General features: G+C 38.1%; 1 protein-coding gene across 3 annotated transcripts in view; it reads left to right on the top strand.

Moving 5' to 3' along the window:
- Nucleotides 1–23,859, top strand: part of LOC115209070 (double-stranded RNA-binding protein Staufen homolog) — a 102,620-nt gene that overhangs the window by 70,617 nt on the left and 8,144 nt on the right. For 2 of the 3 annotated variants that reach the window (XM_029777148.2, XM_036501584.1), the window contains 6 exons: nucleotides 1,500–1,724; nucleotides 4,607–4,753; nucleotides 14,103–14,255; nucleotides 19,259–19,319; nucleotides 20,192–20,293; nucleotides 22,357–22,514. In XM_029777148.2, coding sequence (XP_029633008.1) covers nucleotides 1,500–1,724; nucleotides 4,607–4,753; nucleotides 14,103–14,255; nucleotides 19,259–19,319; nucleotides 20,192–20,293; nucleotides 22,357–22,514 — 846 coding nt within the window. The remainder of the gene's footprint in view (nucleotides 1–1,499; nucleotides 1,725–4,606; nucleotides 4,754–14,102; nucleotides 14,256–19,258; nucleotides 19,320–20,191; nucleotides 20,294–22,356; nucleotides 22,515–23,859) is intronic. The other variant, XM_029777149.2, reaches the window with a different exon arrangement.

The following is a 23,859-nucleotide window of genomic DNA, read 5'->3' on the forward strand; positions in this document are numbered from 1 at the left end:
TAAAATAATAAGTGTGAAAAATTGAATATAAATTTAATTAATATGAATTGAAAACCAGTGGTGTAGCATATAAGACCATAGCGGATCTTCTAGCAAAATGGATGTCCACTGTTAATGGTTCATCCCTCTTATATAATAGTTTCACTTTAATAGTTTCAGTATTAAAGTGGAAACATCTGACATTACCATAGAGAGATGTTTTTGTTTCACTGTTAACACGTAGTACTGAAATAGTGAAGAAGATATGATATTGCTGTGGGCTCGCCCTAGGCAGGAAGTCAAAAAAATTTTTGCCCATGACACTACATGGACCCTAAGTAAGACATGTGTAAAATTGGAATGAAATTGGTTTGTGTAGTTCTCAAGTTTTAGGGATTCACACAGACAGACAGACACATTCTCAGTTTTATATATATAGACAGTTTTATATATAGAGATTAATATAAACAGCTAGGCACAATATTAGACCTTAAAGGAAAAATGTTATCATCACTAATTGTGACTGCGTGTCCTGAAGCACCTATATTTCAAGAATTAAGAGTTAAAACCACATAACGTATGAAATGAACAATATATATATATATATACATACATACACACACACACACACACACACACACACACACACACACCACACACACACACCAACACACACACACACAGATATATTTTTTAAATCCTTTGGTAACTGCATTGTACTTCAATTGAACTTTTTGTTGCATCCACTTTAGTGTAGCTAGGTTTGAATTTACATACTTGTTAATTGCTGTTACTTTCACAAATACTTTTATTCAATTTGCTAAATATCTCTTACTTGCTTCAGTCATTTGACTCTGGGGTTAACCAAACAAATCCACCCCAGTAACTCTGATACTTAGTGTATAAGTGTCTTTTGTTGAACCACAACATTACTGAGACTTACATCAGCCAACACCAGTTATCAAGCTGTGGTGGGGGAAGAAACACAATGCACACACGACACATACACAGATAGGCGCACACACACACACATACAACAGGATTCTTTCGGTTTCTGTCTTCCATTTCCATTCACATGGTTATGGTCAACCCAGGGCTGTAGTAGAAGACTAGCCAAGGTGTTGCTCAGTGGAACTGAACCTGGAACCATGTTGCAAAATGAGTTTTGTAACCACACAGCTTTTTTTCTTTTTGCATTGTTTTAACTTTCTTACAGGTGTTCTATCGTGACAGTATGAACTATAATCATTAATGTATGCATGGAAATTCATATGAAAATACACACATGGACATACAATACACACATGGACATACAATACACACATGGACATACAATACACACATGGACATACAATACACACATAATTCACATTTGCAACATTCATTTCGTCTCCTGTTTTTTTTTTTTTGTCATTTCTTTTCAGTGTCTGTGTACATGTATCTTTTATTTACCTCTCTTCCTCCCTCTCCATTTGCAGGTTAAGTTTTTATTTTATTAGATATTGTTCTTTTATCTTTAGGTTACTCGTGAATCTGGTCCACCTCATATGAAAACTTTTGTCACCCAGTGTTCTGTTGGTGAGTTTGTTACAGAAGCTGAGGGAAACAGCAAGCAGGTCTCTAAGAAGAGAGCCGCCGAGTCAATGTTGGAAGAACTGAAGAATTTGCAACCTCTTCCTCCAACATCAGTACGCCCAAAAGCCAAATCAACCACTAGCAAGAAGAAAAATAGGAACCTCATAAAGGTTTGCTATTTGTTTTGAAAATTTTAAAGTCTCTTCAGGAATGGCATCTAATAGATGAGAATGATATTTTATTGATTTAAACAAAAAAAAGTGTTTATTCTAATGTGATGCTTATTCTATGCAAAAATTTAAATTGGAAGAATGTTTTACATTTCAGGGTTAGTAAGATAATTTCTTGTGCAGCCATGAAACATAAGAATTATATGAAAGTGAGAACAATGCATAGAGTTTAGATGAACTATAACTAGCTGGGAATTAAAATCATCATGGTCTCTATTCATTAAGAAATAGTTCCCCTGCAAAAGAATGAAAATCTGTAATAGTTGATGGATTAATTGTTAGGGCTGACCAACTCTCTCGCTGCTTAAAATTCTCTGCTCTTTATGAAAGAAAGGAAATGGGTTAAACATGAATAGCATAGGTACAGATGTGGCTAAAGGTGTAGGCATGACTATATGGTAAGAAGTTTGCTTCATTCTATGAGTCTCTATTGCCAAACCACTAAGTTACAGGGATATAGAAACTCCTTGTTACTTCCAGAAAGGAAGACTGGATTAATGAAAGGATATATATTCCAACTAGGTCACTGGCCTGAGCAGAATCATATGAGCCCATTGCTACATCAAATGAATTCGTCCTATCTAATCTACTCCATAATCTACCATCAAAATCTACTAGAGTGGCTTGCATATGAAGTATAATATCTATTTCACATCAGAACAAATCAGAATTTTTCATGCTAAAATTCTTGATTAAGAATGATTGGGTCAATAGTGGCATAATGGCTCTCTATATCTAGTTGCAAGAATTTACTATTCTTACTAATTTCTAGAAGCTTAAACCATCCAACAACCTCTTGGGTATCAGACCAGAGGACTAATCTAATTTTAGACTTAAGGACAGGTATTACCTATCAATGATTTTTTTACTAATAGTGCCTATATTGGATTTAAGATAAATCAATGTAACAGAGGGGTTGATAAGAATGTTAGATTTATGGGTTTTTGAAGGACATAGGGTTCGGTTCTATCATCTATTGCTAGATCTCTGATGATTTGTAGCCCTGTATTGTTAAATCTTTTTAATACGTCATTACTAGCATGTCTATATTTACTGTGTCATTCCTTCCTAATCATAGACTTATATAGTTCAATATCAACAATGTAAATGTTACTTGCTTTGTCCACTGGTACAAGTATCCCTGGTGCTTTCTTGAAGTCAACAAGTAATTTCTGATTTTTTGTTGATGTATATTACACCTTCTAGGGTACTTCCTGAACTTCATGTTCTTAACTATACTCTTTTACTTGTTTCAGTCATTTCACTGCGGCCATGCTGGAGCACCGCGTTTAATCGAGCAACTCGACCCTGGGACTTATTCTTCGTAAGCCCAGTACTTATTCTATCGGTCTCTTTTTGCCGAACCGCTAAGTGACGGGGACATAAACACACCAGCATCGGTTGTCAAGCAATGCTTGGGGGACAAACACAGACACACAAACATACACGCACACACACATACACACATATATATATATATATACATACATACGACAGGCTTCTTTCAGTTTCCGTCTACCAAATCCACTCACAAGGCTTTGGTCGGCCCGAGGCTACAGTAGAAGACACTTGCCCAAGGTGCCACGCAGTGGGACTGAACCCAGAACCATGTGGTTGGTAAACAAGCTACTTACCACACAGCCACACCTGCGCCTATATTATACTATATAATTCTTCTTCAAACTTGGTTGGGTGTTGGTTAGTTCGTGGGTTCCTTCTGGATTTGAATACTTTTCTTAGTAGGTCACCATGTTTAGGTTTGTTATTTGGTTTAAGCTCCTTGTCGAAAAAGAAAGCTTTCCACCACATTCTCCATACAAATTGGTTGGTTTTCTTCAAAAGATCACATATATAATCCTTCCTACTGGATGGTATAGGTATGTCCTTTAGTGAAACATCCAGTGTTTTTTTATCAATCATCTTATATATATATATATATATATATATATATATTTTTATCCTTGTTTCAGTCATTTGACTGGGGCCGTGCTGGAGCACCGCCTTTTAGCTGAAGAAATCAGCCACTGGGCTTATTCTTTGTAAGCTTGATACTTATTCTATCAATTCATTTTGTACATACCTTTGTATATTCAATTGCATTATTTTATATTTTGCATATAAGTTTCTCACCTCATAGTTTTATTGTAAACGTTTTCACTACAATTGTGTTATTTCATTCACTTCTCCCACTTGTTCACTGGTGGGAGACTCATATAGTAAGACCTAGAATCAAAATCTCACATTTTCAGTTACCAGCTTAAATCCACACTTGAATCAGGCAATGTGCCCTGGTTTACCAACCAATCAGCTAGCAGAAAAATCATGCCACACAGTAAAACATTCTTCTCAAATACCTGTTACACCTTGTATATATTGAGAGAGAGAGAGAGAGAGAGAAATATATGCTTTGGTTTCCTACAAACTACTCTCTTCATTCTCTGTAGAAAAAAATGTTTTCATTTATCTGGTTAAAATTATTTTTTTATTTGTCCTCTAAAACTGATAAGATTGATACATTTACTGTTTAGGTGAGTCAGTGTCAGTATAAATGTAGTTGGGAAGAAATTCTAGTAGAGGATTGATGATCTGGAGAAGATTTGCAGAAAGTATGGATCTGAGATGGAAGTGGAGTGAGAAATTAAGGTTGTCACGTGGTACATTTTTAAAAATTTGTTGTTGTTAAACCTCAGGTCAAGGCTGGTAAGCAAACATAAGTAAGACATTACATATTGTATATGTAATGTGTCCTGTTCTTATATAAAACATGTTTATTCAATTGTTATGTTGTCATTCTAATTGTTTCCTCTTGCTCTATATTACAGATGCAGAAGGCAGATCCTAACTATGGTGTTGGCATTAACCCTATTAGCCGTCTCATTCAAATCAGACAGGCTAACAAAAAGAAAGAACCTATATACTCTCTAATTGCTGAACATGGTCTCCCTTGGCGCAGAGAATTTGTCATGCAGGTTAGAGCATTTTTTCTCTCCCCACCCCCAAAGTAAAATGGTTGTACACTTAAAATACAGGACCACATCATCAGATCTTAATGCTATTATTATGTGTTGTGGTTTCAGAATAAGGCATCTGATTCTGCAAACTTACCAACAAGTACAAAAAGTTTTAGTTTGTGGGAAAGAAGGAAGGATTCTACTCCCAAACAGGTAAAAGTAGATAGCAGTAATTGTATAGGGATGGCTGTGTGGTTGAGAAGTTTGTTTCTCAACCATGTGGTTTCAAGTTCAGTCCCACTTGTTGTACTTCGAGCAGGTATAGCTCCAGGCTGACCAAAAACGTCTTGAGTGAATCTGAAAGCTAGAAACTCAAAGAAGCTCATTGTGTGTGTGTGTCATCATCATCATCATCGTTTAACGTCCGTTCTCCATGCTAGCATGGGTTGGACGGTTCGACTGGGGATCTGGGAAGCCAGAAGGCTGCACCAGGCTCCAGTCTTATCTGGCAATGTTTCTACAGCTGGATGCCCTTCCTAACGCCAACCACTCCGTGAGTGTAGTGGGTGCTTTTTACGTGCCACCTGCACAGGTGCCAGGTGAGGCTGGCAACGGCCACGGTCGGATTGGTGCATTTTACGTGCCACCGGCACGGAAGCCAGTCGAGGCGGCACTGGCTTCGGCCACAATTCGGATGGTGCTTTTTACGTACCACCAGTCCAGGGGTCCTGGCATCTGCCGGGTGCCAGTCATAGGATTGGTTCAGTTTCAATTCCGATTTCGATTTCACTTGCCCCAACAGGTCTTCGCAAGCATGGGTGCCTGTCGTCGGATGAGGTTCGATATCGACTTCGCTTGCCTCAACAGGTCTTTGTGTGTCCAAGGGAGGAAAGGCATGCATAAGTGGGCTGGACTCACTTATCCTGCCTGGTCTTTTCACGCACAGCATATTTCCAAAGGTCTCGGTCGCAGGTCATTTCCTCAGTGAGGCCTAAAGTTCGAAGGTCATGCTTCACCACCTCGTCCCAGGTTTTCCTGGGTCTACCTCTTCCACGGGTTCCCTCAACTGCTAGGGATTGGCACTTTTTCACACACCTATCTTCATCCATTCTCGCCACATGACCATACCAGCGCAATCGTCTCTCTTGCACACCACAACTGATGCTTCTTGTGTGTAAAATCATTATCATTTAACATCTATTGATTTGGGCCTTCTTGTTTTGACATAGTGTTATAGTTGTAATTGAGTAGTGTCATTTGTTTTGCATCTTGTGAAAAATGCTTGGTCATGGGAAATTATTGTTTTACTGGGAAACAAATGGGGGTTGGCAACAAAAAGCCATAGAAATTCAGTCAAAATGAATACTATCTCATCCATACAAGCAGAGAAAAGTTGACATTAAATTGATGATGATTATGTTGATGGAAGTGGTGACACTACACAAGACGTGTAGTGAGATCACAGGCAGACTGACATATCTATACAGATATGCATGAGTATATTTATACATATAAATAATCAGAAGTTTTGATGATGATGATGAAACAATGATAGATGTGTGTGTGTATAATATGCAACATATATCAATATCAATACATATATAGGGGAGAGTTCACGAAAATATCAAAAGATGAAGACAGGTTGTGTACAAAACAAACAGATCTATTAGTATAACGCTCAGGAATTGAAAAAGTCTTTTACGTTTTGAGCCTACGCTCTTCTACAGAAAGGGAGACACAAAAAAACAAGGAGAGAGAAAAAATGTATGTAGTGGCTACTGATCTATCATGTGTGTGTGTCATCATCATTTGACATCTGTTTTCCAAGCTGGCATGGGTTGAATGGCTTGGCAGGAGCTGGCAATCCAGAGGACCAAGCTCCACTGTCTGCTTTGGCATAGTTTTTACAGCTTCATCATCATCATCATTTAACGTCTATGTTCCATGCTAGCATGGGTGGAATTGTACCACAAGAGCCAGCTAAGCCAAAGCCTGCACCAGACTTCTGTGACTGTTATGGCAGGTCTTCTACAGCTGGATGCCCTTTCCTAACACCAACCACTCAGCAGAATGGATTTAGTGCTTTTTATATGGTACAAGCACTGGCAAGGTTTTTACAGCTGGATGCCCTTCCGAACCCCAGCCACTTTACAGTGTGGACCGCGGACTTGCGGTCGTAGGATCGTGGTTTCGATTCCCAGACCCAGCATTGTGTGTTTATTGAGCAAAAACACCTAAAAGCTCCACGAGGCTCCGGCAGGGGATGGTGGTGAGCCCCCTGCTGTACTCTTTCACCACAACTTTCTCTCACTCTTACTTCCTGTTTCTGTTGTACCTGTATTTCAAAGGGCCGGCCTTGTCACTCTCTGAGTCACGCTGAATATCCCCGAGAACTACGTTAAGGGTACACGTGTCTGTGGAGTGCTCAGCCACTTACACGTTAATCTCATGAGCAGGCTGTTCCGTTGATCGGATCAACCGGAACCCTCGTCGTTGTAACTGACGGAGTTCTTCCAGGGATGAGAATATAAATTAGTTGAGCATTGCTAAAGGTGCATGTGTAGTGAGTCCATATGACTACCAAGAAGTTGGGAAGGAGGAGAATGCATCACTTGGTAAAACTTGGGTATATTTAGGGATGGACAACAAGATAGCAATGATACAGTGGGAAAGGCAGTGAGCACTGGATTGGACTGCAGAAGTGGGGCAAGAGAGATAAGCATATTGCATGAAAAGAGAAGAAATGTGAGAAAGAGATGTAATTTGGTTTATTGAAGTAGGGTGTGTGAAAAACATTTGTTACATGTGAGTGGAAAACTGCGCTTCCTGAACTCAGTTTCACTGAGGTGGGTGGGTTTTCTCAAGAGCCTCATATTTCCAGACATCTTGGTCCATTGTCATCACCTCCATGGGGCCCAGCATCTTGAGGTTAGTCCTTGCTACTTCATCCCATGTCTTCCTTGGTCTCCCTCTTCCACACTTGCCATCTATTTTAAGCGGTTGGCATTTTTTGATACAGCCTTCTTCATTCTTACTCATCTCATGTCCAAACCAGTGGAGTCTTCTATTTTGTATGCTGCATCTGATTCCTCTTATGCCCAATAATTCTCTCAGCCCATACACACTTATTCATACATGCACACTAATGTTGCATATCCATCAGAGTATATTAGCTTCATTCCTCTCTCGTCTATTCATGTTTTCTGCATTCAGAGCCCATGTCTCATTACCATGGAGTATAGGCATTCATACACAAGCATCATACAATCTGCTTTTCACTCTAAGAGAGAATCCTTTTGTTGCCAGCAAAGGTAATATCTCTGAACTTCCTCTACTCTATTCTAATTCTGCTAACAATAATTTCTGAACATCTTCTGCCCACTGCTAATTTGGTCACCTAGGGAACAAACTATCTACAACCTCAAGAGCCTCCTGTGTATTTGGGAGAGTCTAATTCCCACATGTTCTTAGTGCTTATTGTTTCTGTGCATCTGCCACATACAAAGATGGCTTTCTCTGCTAACCTACATGACATTCCACTACAGTTATGTGTCCATAGCTTGCACTAAGTGCAACAAACAGAATTTCTTCCAACATGTTTCTTACTAACATCAACTTTGCACTGAAATTCTCATTTGAATATGACTTGGTTATTTTGGCTGTTTTGGTATCATTTGACATTGAAATTCTCAGCCAAATTCAGGTGGTTTGGTAGCAAAAGAGTTAAGCATTTCAATGGTCCAGAAACTTCCCCTGTCTTTGTATCCTTAACTGCCTTATTATTGTGGTGAAAGCCCTGTGGGATAGCAAGTCAACAGTCCTAAACTATATAGAGGAGCATGTGCACTGTCAGTGAGGGACATTGTGGTGTGTGCAGGTGCTTTGTGAAGACAGTCGTTGAGAAGAGATATTGTTTGTTACAGGTTATTTCTGCTTTATATTTGTATTGTTATAACCTTGTTATAAGTCCACGTTATAAAGTGGCATATTCAGTGATTTCAAAGGACATAAGTGTTAATAAGACACAATAGTGGCGATGAGACATTCAAAGTTCACAGTCGATGTTCTTAGAATGGAAGACTTATTAGCTTCTATGGCTCAGTTGCAATGGCAACTACAACAACAACAACAGCAACAGTTGCAAAAGCAACTACAGCAGCAACAACAAGAACAGGTACAACAGCAAAATCAATGGTTGTTGGAATTATTGTTACAGTCAAAAAATACTTCAGGTTCATTTTCGGCAGAATTTACATATAATCCAGGTGCAGGAGTGGCTGTGTGGTAAGTAGCTTGCTAACCAACCACATGGTTCCGGGTTCAGTCCCACTGCGTGGCATCTTGGGCAAATGTCTTCTGCTATAGCCCCGGGCCGACCAATGCCTTGTGAGTGGATTTGGTAGACGGAAACTGAAAGAAGCCTGTCGTATATATGTATATATATATGTATGTATGTATGCATGTGTGTTTGTGTATCTGTGTTTGTCCCCCTAGCATTGCTTGACAACCGATGCTGGTGTGTTTACGTCCCCGTCACTTAGCGGTTCGGCAAATGAGACCGATAGAATAAGTACTGGGCTTACAAAGAATAAGTCCCGGGGTCGATTTGCTCGACTAAAGGCGGTGCTCCAGCATGGCCGCAGTCAAATGACTGAAACAAGTAAAAGAGTAATCCAGAAGAAGGGATTATGTTTTCTGCATACTTCAGAAGGTATGAAGGAATTTTCAAAGAAGAGTGTAAAAGCTGGGCAGGTGAAAAGAAGGTGTGTCTTTTAAGGAAATTATCACCAGCAGAACATGTATGGTCATGTGATGCATATGGACAATGACAGCTGTGTAAAGAAGTACTGATCTCTAACTGTGGATGGAACCTGTGGTAGAGGTAGATCCAGGAAGACATGGGACGAGGTGGTTAAGCATATTTGATCTTTGGGCCTCACAGAGGCAATGACTAGTGACCGAGATCTTTGGTGATACACTGTGCTTGAGAAGACCCGTCAAGCGAAGAGAAATTGTAGTCAAGGCTGATGCTAGTGTCGCATAACTGGCCCCCACGCCAGTGGCATGTAGAGAGTATCATACGAGCATTGGGCCTCATGGAGGCAAAGTGGCTGAGTTCCTTTCAAATGTTGGGCCTCACAGAAGCAATGATTGAGACATTTGGCATTATGTCATGCTTGAGAAGACAACCCATCAAGCCGAGCAAAATGGCAGTCATGGCAGATACCAGTGTCACACAAATAGCCCCCATGCCAGTGGTACATATAAGCACCCATTACACTATCAAAGTGGTTGGCATTAGGAAGGGCATCCAGCCGTAGAAAAACATGCCAAATCAGTCTGGAGTCTGGTGTAGGCTTCCGGTTCCCAGCCCTGGTCAAAGCGTTCAACCCATGTTAAATGATGATGATAGATGTGTGTGTGTGTGTGTATAAATATATGCAATGTAATACTATTATGTACAGAGGGATAGGGATAATATTTATCGGTATAATACTCTCTTTGAACAAGTTGAAAGGTTTTTATTTCTTTCAGATCTAGGCAGGTAAAATGTTCGTACAAGAAATGAAAAGACATGCAGTCATTGTTGCCACATGTGCAGAACACAGTAATTTAGAAATTGCTATGTTTCTAAATGTTGCAATTCAGATTGAATTGTAACCCTTTGATGGGAATATTTCAGCTGAATCAAAGTGATAAAACGACATTCTAAATGTTCAAACATTGTAATTTATCCTGTGAGTTCAAAACATTATTGATGATGCCCCTGAAAGAACTTCACATTCAGAGTGGACTATCAGAACTGTATTGTATGAGGACGTTCATATAAGTCATATGTACTAAAAGAAAGGCCAATTCATTTCTGGAAAGACATAGGTAAACCATTTCCTGCATCAAATTGTTACTTAACTAGGTTAAAAACCTTTTCAGACATAGCATAATAACTTCAACCAAGACCAGAATTCTAACAGAAGAAAGGACATGGTTAGGTGTACATCTTTCTGATGTCTCCAGAGTGATGCATACTAACTGCAATTGTTTTAGGAGTGGTGAGTAAAGGAGGTCATGTCATGTCACCTTACATCTTTCCACAGGGTCTTAGAATTAATGCAGCTGGATACATTGAGGTGCTGGAGACTTGTGTATCCCTGGATCAATGGAAGTCCATACATATTTCAACAAGACATAGCACTTCACAAAGCCCACAAAATCCAAGAATTGATCTCAAACAATCTTTACGATCACATGCCATTAAACTTGTGACTTCCAAACTCACCAGATTTAAATCCTATGGACTACTATGTTTAGAACATTGTTGAAAGGGAGATTAAGAGATGTCTTCACAATATCATACTTCACTGGAGACCATTATTGTCCAGATGATATCCAAAATGTATAAGGACTATTTGATGCAGGCATGTCATGGATTTCGGTCCTGCATTGAAGCAGAAAGCAGATTCATAGAATAATCTTTCTTATCAGAAGGCTTATTGAGGACATGCATACAAATTTATATTAAAATTCTTTTTGCTTTTGAAAACTTGAAGTTGTTTTATTAAATTACCAAATATATCCTGAAATACCCCTTTCACTTCGGACATACACATACATGCACACCTGCACTTGTACATGTAACAAGTGCAGGTGTTCTTTGTCAAAATGTTTATAGATTGCTAGATAGTCAAATTTTTTAGTCATCATCATCATTTAACATCCGTTTTCCATGCTAGCATGGGTTGGATGGTTCAACCGGGGTCTGGGAAGCCAGGAGGCTGCACCAGGCTCCAATCTGATCTGGCAGTGTTTCTACAGCTGGATGCCCTTCCTAACGCCAACCACTTTGAGAAAGCCAATTTGTATCTAACTTACCCTGTACTAAATTAGTTTCATATCAATTATGTGGCACATTATCAAACTGTTGGATCAGGTGATGAAGGTCACAGAGAGGGTCATAGCCCATCTCATTAGGGAGAGAGTCTGCTTAGATAAGATGCAGTTCGGTTTTGTGCTGGGTAGAAGCACCACTGATGCCATATTCCTGGTTTTTATTTCTTTCAGATCTAGGCAGGTAAAATGTTCATACAAGAAACGAAAAGACATGCAGTCATTGTTGCCACATGTGCAGATCACAGGCATGTAGATCTAAAGATCTACACTGATAAAAGGGTTACGATTCAATGAGTGTAGTGGGTGCTTTTTACATGCCACCAGCACAGGGGCCAGAGGAGGCTGGCAACAGCCACGATTGGCTGGTGCTTTTTACGTGCAACCGGCACAGATGCCAGTCAAGGCGGCATGGAACACGTTCAGATGGTGCTTTTTACGTGCCACTGGCCAGGATATCACAACTACAATTTCCATTTGAGTTTTATTTTGATGTTGATGTACTTGACTCAGTAGGTCTCCTCAAGCACAGCATGTCACCCAACGATCCAAATTAAGCACAGCAGGCCGTCCTGCGAGCCATGAACTCACTTCATTTGTCAGGTCTTCGCAGTCACAGCATATCTCCAGAGGTATCAGTCTTTCGTCATTGCCTCTGTGAGGCCCAGTGTTCGATGGTCATGCTTGACCACCTCGTCCCATGTCTTCCTGGGTCTACCTCTACCCTGGATTCCTTCAACTATTTGGGAGTGGCACTTCACTCATCTCTCCTCATGCATCCATAGTAATTGACCATACCAACACAAACGTCTGTCCTGCATGCTACATCCGATGCTTCTTATGTCCAACATTTCTCTCAGGGCGCTTACACTCTGTCGTTTGCGCACACTGACATAACACGTCCAGCGGATAGTGCTAACTTCATTTCTTTCGAGCCTACGCATATCCTACGCAGTCACGGCCCATGTTTCACTGCCGTGAAGCATAGCAATTTACACACATGCGTCGTACAATCTACCTTTCACTCTGAGCAAGAGACCCTTTGTCGCCAGTAGGGGAAGAAGCTTTCTAAACTTTGCCCAGGTTATTCTTATTCTAGTGGTAACACTCTCTGAGTATCCCCCCCCACTACTAACTTGGTCACCTAGGTAGCTGAAATTATCAACTACTTCTAGCTTCTTCCCCTGGAGTGTGGTGGAATCTGTTTTCTGAGTATCTGTGGCGTCTACTGCTCCTGTGCATCTGCTGCACACGAAAGCTATCTTCTCGGTTAATTATCCTTTGCAGACTGGAGCCTGGTGCAGCCTTCTGGTTTCCCAGATCCCCAGTCGAACCGTCCAACCCATGCTAGCATGGAGAACGGACGCTAAACAATAATGATGTTGCTGCACCTCTTATGTGTCCATAGCTTACATCTTATGGAGTTTCTACCTAAACCTTTTCTACAGATCTTTTTTAGTTCTGGTAGTGATTCCGCTATGAGGGCCAGGTCATCAACATAAAGGAGCTCCCAGGGGCAACCCATCTTGAATTCCTGTTATTGCCTGGAGGGCTATGATGAATAAAAGGGGACTGAGGGCTGAACCTTGGTGGACCCCTACCCGGAATTCTTCACTATACTCATTGCCAATCCTAACCTTATTAACGACCTCTCTGCATAGGGCCTGTACAGCTCTTATTAACCATTCGTCAATCTCCAGTTTCTGCATCGCCCACCAGATAAGGAATGGGGGACCCTGTCAAAGGCTTTCTCCAAGTCCACAAAAGCTAAGTATAGGGGTTTATCTTTAGCTAGGTATTTCTTCTGCAGTTGTCAAACCAGTAATATAGTATCAGTGGTGCTTCTACTTGGGACAAAACCGAACTGCATGTCATCTAAGCAACCCTCTCTCTAATGAGATGGGCTATGACCCTCTCCGTGACCTTCATCACCTAATCCAACTGTTTGATAATGTGCCACGTAATTGATATGAAATTAATTTAGTACAGGGTAAGTCAGATACAACATTGATATAATTTTGATGGGACCCAACATCGAATGTGTAAGTAATGTACCATCAGAATGTAAGAAAATAATGTCTAAAGATTATCTTTTATAATATAAATGTTATCAGTTTGTATACATTTATGATCAATGTATTTAAAAGTAAAATCCATGATGAATTCTATGAAATGAATTGAACAACTCCTCTTTTGTTTATGATGGACTTGTATGCTTAGTTCAAATGTAAAATTATCGATGTTCCCAATGTGTAATAGCTAGTGTATTTGGTTTCTCGGTAGAATATAATCTGATAAATTTCTTTTTGAACTTTTTATAATTTGAACCATCAGATGTGTTTATGAAATAGGGAGTAAGTAGACATTATAAAAGATAACTTTAAAAATATGATTATTCATGTAATTTTGAATTGAAACTTGTTTAACCCTTAAACTTTTTTAAACTGAAGCTTTTTTAACCTTTAACATTTTGTAACAATAGGTAACTGTTGATGACCATGTATATACTGGTGTGGGACAGAATAAGAAATTAGCTAAACGGAACGCTGCTGAAGGTATGCTTCAGTTGCTTGGTTACAGTCGACCAGCACCTCAGCCAGCAAAGCCTGCAATCAAAACTGGAAGTAATTCAGAGGTAAAGTTTAAAGCTCTTAACTTTCACTTAATTTTAGTAAAAACTTGTATTTGTCTAAAAAATTTTCCCTATTGCCCTAAGTTCCTTCCATATACTAATCTGTGATGTTTCAAGGTTCTTATAATTGCTGTAACTCTTACTCAGAATCTTTATCATTTTTAAGTCCTGTTTCCTTGTAACTTAAGGGAGATTTAGCTCTTGTTTCTAATACATCTCACAACCACTCTTTATCTTTCTCAGAATTGCATGTAGATCTAGATTAAAAAACAAACAAAATCTAAAAACTAATTCCTTGATTTAGCATTAAAAGTATAAATTAAAGATATTAAAAACAAACACGAGATATAGTGTTCAAATTCAGGATGTTTTTGAAAGACACTATATTTTATAATCATAGTATATATACTTTCTCACACAACAATTACAATATATCTATTTTAAATCATTTATTTATTTTAAATTGTTCATCTTTCTCCCCCCCTCCTCTCTCTCACACACATTACTTTGGGTGCGAAAGAGTTTTGTTTTTATTTTATGCCGAGTAAAAACGGGTTTTTACTCAATGAATTTTGAAGAGACTGAAGCAGGTGGAAATCTGAAGGCATAATATATGTCTACTTATTTCTTGAAATTCTGGCACAGATTCGATATTTGAAACTTTGGATTCATATTCTGACCTCTTGCCATGTGGGGACATGTCAGTTTGACGAATAGCATCAGTATACCACCTTCTTTATTGACATTGCGCTTTTTTGCCATACTATGGCCAAATTCAGCAATGACCATTTTGAATTTGCAAGAAAATAATTGAAAATTAATAAAATTTTCACTTTTATATTTTATAATGATTATCTGACCTATCCCCATCGATTTTATATCAAAATAAAGCAAAAACAGTCCTCTTCAAGACTATGATTTGAACTAGAGTGAGGACTACTATTCAGATGTCAAAAAAAAAAAAAAAAAGGGATAAGCTTTATGAATGAGTGGAAATATCAGGGTGATTGAGAGACCCTAGCATGATATGTAAGTGTCAGATTTTGATAAAAACGATATGAGAAGAAAGTTTACATTTAGAACTTTCAAATGATGTATAATTTCTGTGGAAAATATGTATTTTGACATGAAAATGATCAAGCAAAAAGTGTGTTTTTTGTGTGGTCAAACTATGTTTGTCTTCCTTCTATGGCACTATATATATATATATATATGGATGGGCTATGTGGCTGAATTGGGTGCGTACAGAGACATGTTAAACGATGATGATATATATATATACTAGCAGTATCGCCCGCCGTTGCTCAGGTTTGTAAGGGAAATAACTATATAAGCATTTTTAGAGAGTTATAGCCAAAAAATAGCAAAAAAATGCATTAAAAATGGAAGAAAAATGATGGTAAATTTTTTTTAAATCGTTGACTCATTGTAGACATTTTTAGAGAGTTACTTCCCTTAATAGCGAAAAATGCATTAAAATGGGAAAAAATTAAGGTAAATTTTTTTTTAAATCGTAGACTCATCGTAGACGCGCGCTAATACCCAGAAGGGCTCGATATGAATCACGACTATAAGATACCCGCTTTTGGTTAAACTGCACCGCAAAATGTGGGAGTAGTTAGGAATCTAAATCGTAGGAGACAGACACACAACTTTAGTTTTATATATAAAGATTATATATATATACTAGCAGTATCGCCCGGCGTTGCTCGGGTTTGTAAGGGAAATAACTATATAAGCATTTTTAGAGAGTTACTTCCCTTATAGATGCCAATTCGGGCTTTCTTAGCCATTTCTGTTTTGGTGTCTTCAAGCCATGAAGTCGTTGTTCTAAAAGAACGCTGGTCTCCTTGACAACGCTTTACGACGTTGATTTCCTTACACTCCCTTCCCCACAGCTTCACGAAGGAGAGAAGAAGGGGGAGAAGCAAACAGGTGCAGGTGTGACCATGGACGCCAACTCCGCCGCCATCGACACACGAAAAATTATGCATTAAAATGGAATAAAAAATGATGTTAAATTATTTTTTTAATCGTAGACTCATTGTAGACGCGCGCTAATAGCCAGACGGGCTCGATATGAATCACGACTATAAGATACCCGAATTTGGTTAAACTGCACCGCTAAATGTGGGAGGAGTTAGGAATCTAAATCGAAGGGGACAGACACTCACACAACTACAGTTTTATATATATAGATATATATATATCTATATATATAAGAAAGGATGTCTGTGTGTAATACGTATGCATTTTTACAGTTTTTAACTGATTTTCACCAACCGTTACACATTACTTATGTGCTAAGGATGGTCATGCACCATAATTTTTTGTCCTTAGCTCCTGCATAAAGCAAGAAACATGGATAAAAGGTTTTTCTCTAAAAACTGCACTTTTCAACTGATTCTCTCCTTTTTCTCATTCTCTGTTACTCTCACCCTCTCTAATAGTTCCTCTCTTTTAGTCTGTCTTCCTTCTTTCCTGCTTTCTTTCTTTCTTTTCCACCCTCCTTTCTTTCTACTGATTTCTCTCTTTCTCCATCCCTCCCTCTTTCTTTCTTTCTCCCTCTTTCCTTCCTTCCCTCCTTCCTTCTTTCCCTCTTTTTCTGTTCTTTCCTTTCTGTTTATTTCTCCTTTTCTTTCCCTCTTTCTTTCGTTCTTTCCTTCCTTTCTTTCTCCCTCTTTTTCTTTCTCCCTCCCCTCCCTCCATCTTTCTTTCTTTCTTGTCAACTAAAGGCAATGCTCCAGCATGGCTATGGTCAAATTTCTGAAAAAGAATAAAATAACGATGCCATTTTAATCCTGAGCATCACCAGGTGTCTCTGCTAGTACCTGCTAAAACATCTTTGCTGTGCTTACATTTTAGACTTCTTTATTCTAGATTTTTTGTCCATGTTTGGAACCTCCTGTAATTCTTTTAGTAGTTATCAACAGACAGAAGTTCCTACTGGTTGCCAATTTTGAACTACTGTAATGACCTAGAAGAAAATAAAGAAGAGGAGACTAAAACTAAGCCCTGATATGAAATTCCTTACTGAACATTTTGCTAAAACTCATTCATCTACACTTAATTTTTGTAACAGCTACCAAACTGAATTCTGCCAATGACCCTCTCTAGCTTCTATGAAAGCTAGGTAAAGTGATTTGCTCTGAGCTAAGAACTTGTACAATTAGATGTCTCATGACAAGCTGCATCTCATCTGAATAATGCTTTTCCTATTTAAACTTTTTAATCTTTACTGTTTTACTTGTTTCAGTCATTTTACTGCGGCCATGCTGGAGCACCACCTTTAGTCGAGCAAATCGACCCCGGGACTTATTCTTTGTAAGCCCAGTACTTATTCTATCGGTCTCTTTTGCCGAACCGCTAAGTGACGGGGACGTAAACACACCAGAATTGGTTGTCAAGCAATGCTAGGGGGACAAACACAGACACACAAACACACACACATACATATATATATATATATATATATATATATATATATATATATATATACATATATACGATAGGCTTCTTTCAGTTTCCGTCTACCAAATCCACTCACAAGGCATTGGTTGGCCCGGGGCTATAGCAGAAGACACTTGCCCAAGATGCCATGCAGTGGGACTGAACCCGGAACCATGTGGTTGGTAAGCAAGCTACTTACCACACAGCCACTCCTGCGCCTATTATTTTTTTCATTATGGACCATTGATTTGATTCCTCTGTAACTGCTATTTTCTAGAGCATCTTTATCTTTATCGCAGTTAATAATGCTACACCAATCATTTGGGGTTGACCCCCCCCCCCATTGTATCTGACTGAGTAGTTTGTGTCTTATTTTATTGATTGATCAGTTGCTTTCTTTGCCTTGTAATTCTTGATGGCTCTTTTGGCTGTGCAGCTCTTAACTTTTTTGTTTACTAAATTGTACTCACAAGTACAATGCAAAGCTGTTTCTAATAGGGTTATGAGATTTATATAGAGAAACCAGGAATTTAAGAGTTGAACGAATTTATCAGTTATGACGCTATTGTCGTAATCTTTTGTGATCTACAGCAGAGTGCATGAACAATGTGCCATTATTATTATCTCTTCATTCTGATGATGAGACTGGGAAGTCCTTGAAATGCTAGTGAGTAATGTAGAATGTAGGAACACTATGGCTCCAAACTAAATAAAGGATCAATGAAGAAATATGAAAAATCTTAAGTAAAAAGGATTGAACTTGGATGTAGTTGTGTCTTTAATGTTAAAAAAATTGAAAGAAAACTTTGCTGTGTGGTAAGTAGCTTGCTAACCAACCACATGGTTCCGGGTTCAGTCCCACTGCGTGGCATCTTGGGCAAGTGTCTTCTGCTATAGCCCCGGGCCGACCAATGCCTTGTGAGTGGATTTGGTAGACGGAAACTGAAAGAAGTCCGTTGTATATATATGTGTGTGTGTGTGGGTTTGTGTGTCTGTGTTTGTCCCCCTAGCATTGCTTGACAACCGATGCTGGTGTGTTTACATCCCTGTCACTTAGCAGTTCGGCAAAAGAGACCGATAGGATAAGTACTGGGGTTACAAAGAATAAGTCCCGGGGTCGATTTGCTCGACTAAAGGCGGTGCTCCAGCATGGCTGCAGTCAAATGACTGAAACAAGTAAAAGAGTATACTCAAACATACAATGATATGTGCTTTGTGTGTGTGTGTGTGTGTGTGTGTGTATAAGTGGGTGGGAGTCTGTGCTTATGTTTCTGCTCTGTTGTGTCTCTTTATAGTCCCATAACTTAGTGATTAGAAAATAAAAAGAGATTAAGTACTAAACAGGAGTCATAATTATTGTGGTTTGATATGAAGTTGGTTCCCTTGCATTGTTTTAGTTCAGTGACTAAAACTAATAAACTAAGAATAAGAATTGGAAGTTCGGTTCTGATTTCATGATCTTGAATTAAAAGAAAAAAGATTTTTTGCTCTAGATTTAGTATTTAGTATTCTGGTAATGGAAATCTAATCATTTGAAAACCCTCTTCTTTGTCCAGGGTTCCAACTGTGATAAAAAAGTTACATTTCTGGATACAGAAGTTTCATCATCATCTACGGGTAAATAGAATTATACACAATTATTTTATTTCTTCTTTTGTTTATCTAATTTTCCCTAAACTAGTCTTCTTGATTTATCCTTATTCTTTTAAAAAGTTTATTGAATAGTAGCAAATAGTTAGTGTACGTAACAGCCTCTGAAAGAATGCAGAGTAACAAAATACCACCTTGTAGATCATTGACATGGTACATTCAACACAGGAAGCGCAATGGCCCAGTGGTTAGGGCAGCGGACTCGCGGTCATAGGATCGCGATTTCGATTCCCAGACTGGGTGTTGTGAGTGTTTATTGAGCGAAAACACCTAAAAGCTCCACGAGGCTCCGGCAGGGGATGGTGGTGATCCCTGCTGTACTCTTTCACCACAACTTTCTCTCACTCTTACTTCCTGTTTCTGTTGTACCTGTATTTCAAAGGGCCGGCCTTGTCACTCTCTGTGTCACGCTGAATATCCCCAAGAACTACGTTAAGGGTGCACGTGTCTGTGGAGTGCTCAGCCACTTACACGTTAATTTCATGAGCAGGCTGTTCCGTTGATTCGGATCAACTGGAACCCTCATCGTCGTAACCGACGGAGTGCTTCCACCCACCACATTCAACACAGTTCACTGCTTCAGAGACTTATTATTCATGCTTACCTTTAACTTAACACTTGAGTATTACTCTACTGGCATTGTGTTCTTTCTAAGCTTAAGAATGTGGACAACTCCTAGAGTTGTATGTCAAATTTAAGATAAGCTCCTTGTTATACCAAATAGCAATTCATTGTACATATAACTATGGTTATATGATTGAATGTCAATGATCTTAAGGTATAAATGTTGGTAGAAGATCAGAAGCTCAACAATGAAAGAATTTGAATCTTTGCTTCAGGAGGTCCTGTGAATGGGGCCGTTAATGGCCGTGTTGGTTGTCAACTAATGCCTGGTTTGTTGCTTGTACCAGAAGCTAATTTGCATGCTACCAAGTCTACAGGTAAGAATATATTTTGTATATTTCTTGGCCTTGTGCATGTACATTGTGAACTGGCTTCTTTCTGTTAATTAAAGTATCTCTAATAAAACTATGTCTAAATTTGATTTCAGGTTGTCCTATGCAGTTATTATTTCATAACGAACATAATTGACTTTATAGATTTTTCTTGCATACATTTTTTTCCCATTCTCTTAACAGTTTGAGATACTTTTATCTGCATATGCAAGGCATAATTTTAACATTTATAGTTTTTATAATTTTTTAATGTCAAAACATTTCAAATTGATCCATATGTATTTATATACATTGTGGACAGGTTATTTTATGTGGATCTTTTAGAAAGACAAAGAAAATTGTTAAATGGCAAAAATAGTTCAAAATAGTTACAAATAGGTTAAGAAAATCAAATTTCTTTGTGTTATTATAGGCACAGGTGTGGTTAAGAAGTTTTACTCTACAACCATGTGGTTCCATGTCTTGTCCCTCTGCACAGCACACTGGGCAAAAATATCTGCTTTAATCTTAGGTTGACTGAAGCCTTGTAAGTGGATTTGGTAGATGAAAACTGAAAAGAAGCCTATTATGTGCATGTGTGTGTGTGTATGTATATATATATACATATATATATATACAGGGGTTGGACAAAATAATGGAAGCATCATAGCATCATAATTTTGAAATATTTACAAAACCATCAAATTATCGATGTTCCCAATGTGTAAATAGCTAGTGTATTTGGTTTCTCGGTAGAATATAATCTGATAGATTTCTTTTTGAATTTTTTATAAAAGGTTGTTTATTTTTATGTTTTTTGATTTATTATTAGTGTTTCTTAACCCTTTCGCTACTATATTTCTGACCAAAATACACCCCTCATGAGTTTCAATTAAATTCAAAAATAATCATGAATTTAGACTAGTTTCATTAAACAACTCTAACTTTTTTCTTATCAACATATTAACGTGATATTTGGAACATAATTAAAGAAAGGATTCTTAATCAATTCTATTGCATAACTTTTGTCTCAAAGTGGCTTTAATTACAGGTAAATCCAGGTAAACTGAGCAAAAGGTAAAAATATTAAAATTTTGTTTAAACATCACCATAGAAAATGAATCATCAGGTAATATCCAATTGGGTATGCAACAAAATTTTGATATAGAAGAATTGTGCTCATCGCTAGATCATCAGTTGAATTTAATGCACAACTGAACAGGTGTACCATAAAGGTGAAATAAACTGAAATACTGGAATCCACCTAAATCCACCGCAAGTTTGACCGAACTAAAGAAATTGGTCAAAAAATAATATACGGTTATGGTATGGAAGTGATAAATTCCAGACCACATTGTACACTAGGCCATGGTGACTTACATTATTTTCCCTGTATTAAAACTAAATCCACAGCAGTACCCAGTATTTGCTTCTCAAATTTTCTAAACTTTGATCCCCCATTTCATGGGCTTTCCTGGCATATACTGTTTGTTTACATTCTGCGTAACAGTTTGCGCAGTGATCACTTCAAACAAGCATACTGAAAAAAATAAATGGTTTCGCTTCCTAAGAAAGACCCCATCTCCTCAGAACAATTGCTAATAAAAACATTAAAAAAGTTTTTACTAAATTCCAATGTAAAATCGTCATTGCTGTCGCTATCGCTGCTTTCGGTTTTGGATACAGAAATATCCCATTCATTCTCGTACACCACGTACTTTTGTACCTCATTCATTTTTTTTCTCGATATCTCCATATTTTCCATTGAAAAACCTTTAAATTCAGAATCACTGCTTGATAGCATGAAACTCCTATCCATTTTCAAAGTTGTGCTTTCCCAAACATGGAAAAATAGATGTTAAAACAATGATGATGATTTATTTTGATAATATAACTCAGATTCATGGAAATGGGATCAAGCATTAGAAAGTAATTTCACATGCTTTACAGCACACTCCAACTTGCTGCAGCTAGAATTTTCCAAAAATGATTGTATGACTGGAAGTGAACAAGATTAAAAATAATTCAACAATTGTTTTTCATTGTTAATAATTTTATTTTTATTTCAGGCGAAGATAGTAGCAATGTGATTGGATTAAATGGCCGTCCTATCACTGCAGTAACAAGTGCACTAAGACCTGAACAGCAACTACGGGAACTTGCACACAAGCATCAGATTGAGGTGCACTTTCAGAACTATGCAGTTCAGCCAGACTTTAGTGGCAAGGTAATAAATTCATTTTTATTGCATTATTCTTGGAGTGGTTGGTGTTAGGAAGGGCATCCAGCTGTAGAAACACTGCCAGATCAGATTCGAGCCTTTTGCAGCCACTGGATCTCCAGACCTCAGAAAGCATGGAAAACGGACGGGCAGTGGCAGCTCCTCCTCCTTACTATGTTTTGGAATTCCTAAGCAATCTATTTCAATCATTAAAGAAGTAAAAATAAAATTTCATATTAAAATACCTTTTAAGCTTTCATGTGTGGAAAGGAAAATTTACACAGCTTATTTGGAAAATCTCTCCAGTTGTGACATTGACTAATTCATGAGTGGCAACAGCGTGGGTGGCAGATACATCAAATCTAATCAATTTTGGGATATTAACATTGGTATATAACTTATTGCTATTAGTTTGAAAATTTAAAAATCTTTGCTATCAGCAGTCAAATGTAAATAGAATGGATTTCTCTGAAGCAAAATACAAAATATATTCATTTACATTTTCAAGATTAGAGATGACAGTTTTGATTCCAGCAAATGTATCCCTTTGAAAAATAGTTCCATAAGGCATGGCCGCAATCAAATGACTGAAACAAATAAAAGAATACAAGTATGTAGATTATTTCTTAAGTAAAACTCAAGCATAAAATTCTGAGTAGCTTGTGATTTCTAATATTGCAAAAATGACTAAGTCCATATAAATTAAACATTACTTTTATGGTTTTATAATTGAATAAACTGAATTTTTGAGATGTAAAGAATCTACTTTAAAAAAACATGAATTTTTATTTCAATTTGTTTTATAAATATTGAGGCGCAAGAGTGGCTGTGTGGTAAGTAGCTTGCTAACCAACCACATGGTTCCGGGTTCAGTCCCACTGCGTGGCATCTTGGGCTTCTACTATAGCCTCGGGCTGACCAAAGCCTTGTGAGTAGATTTGGTAGACGGAAACTGAAAGAAGCCTGTCGTATATATGTATATATATATATATATATATATATGTATGTGTGTCTGTGTTTGTCCCCCTAGCATTGCTTGACAACCGATGCTGGTGTGTTTACGTCCTCGTCACTTAGCGGTTCGGCAAAAAAGAGACCGATAGAATAAGTACTGGGCTTACAAAGAATAGTCCCGGGGTCGATTTGCTCGACTAAAGGCGGTGCTCCAGCATGGCCGCAGTCAAATGACTGAAACAATAAAAGAGTAAAAGAGTAATGCTTAAAAAAAAAGGCTTTGTGTTCTTTAATTGCTTTAACTTGCAAAGTTTCTGTGACTTACCATTTATGTATAATATTGCACTGTGTTAATCAAACTTTAATGTTTTATGTTTCTTTTGAACAAATGTTTTTT

This window comes from Octopus sinensis, linkage group LG3, assembly GCF_006345805.1.
Source record: "Octopus sinensis linkage group LG3, ASM634580v1, whole genome shotgun sequence".
Lineage (NCBI taxonomy): Eukaryota > Metazoa > Mollusca > Cephalopoda > Octopoda > Octopodidae > Octopus > Octopus sinensis.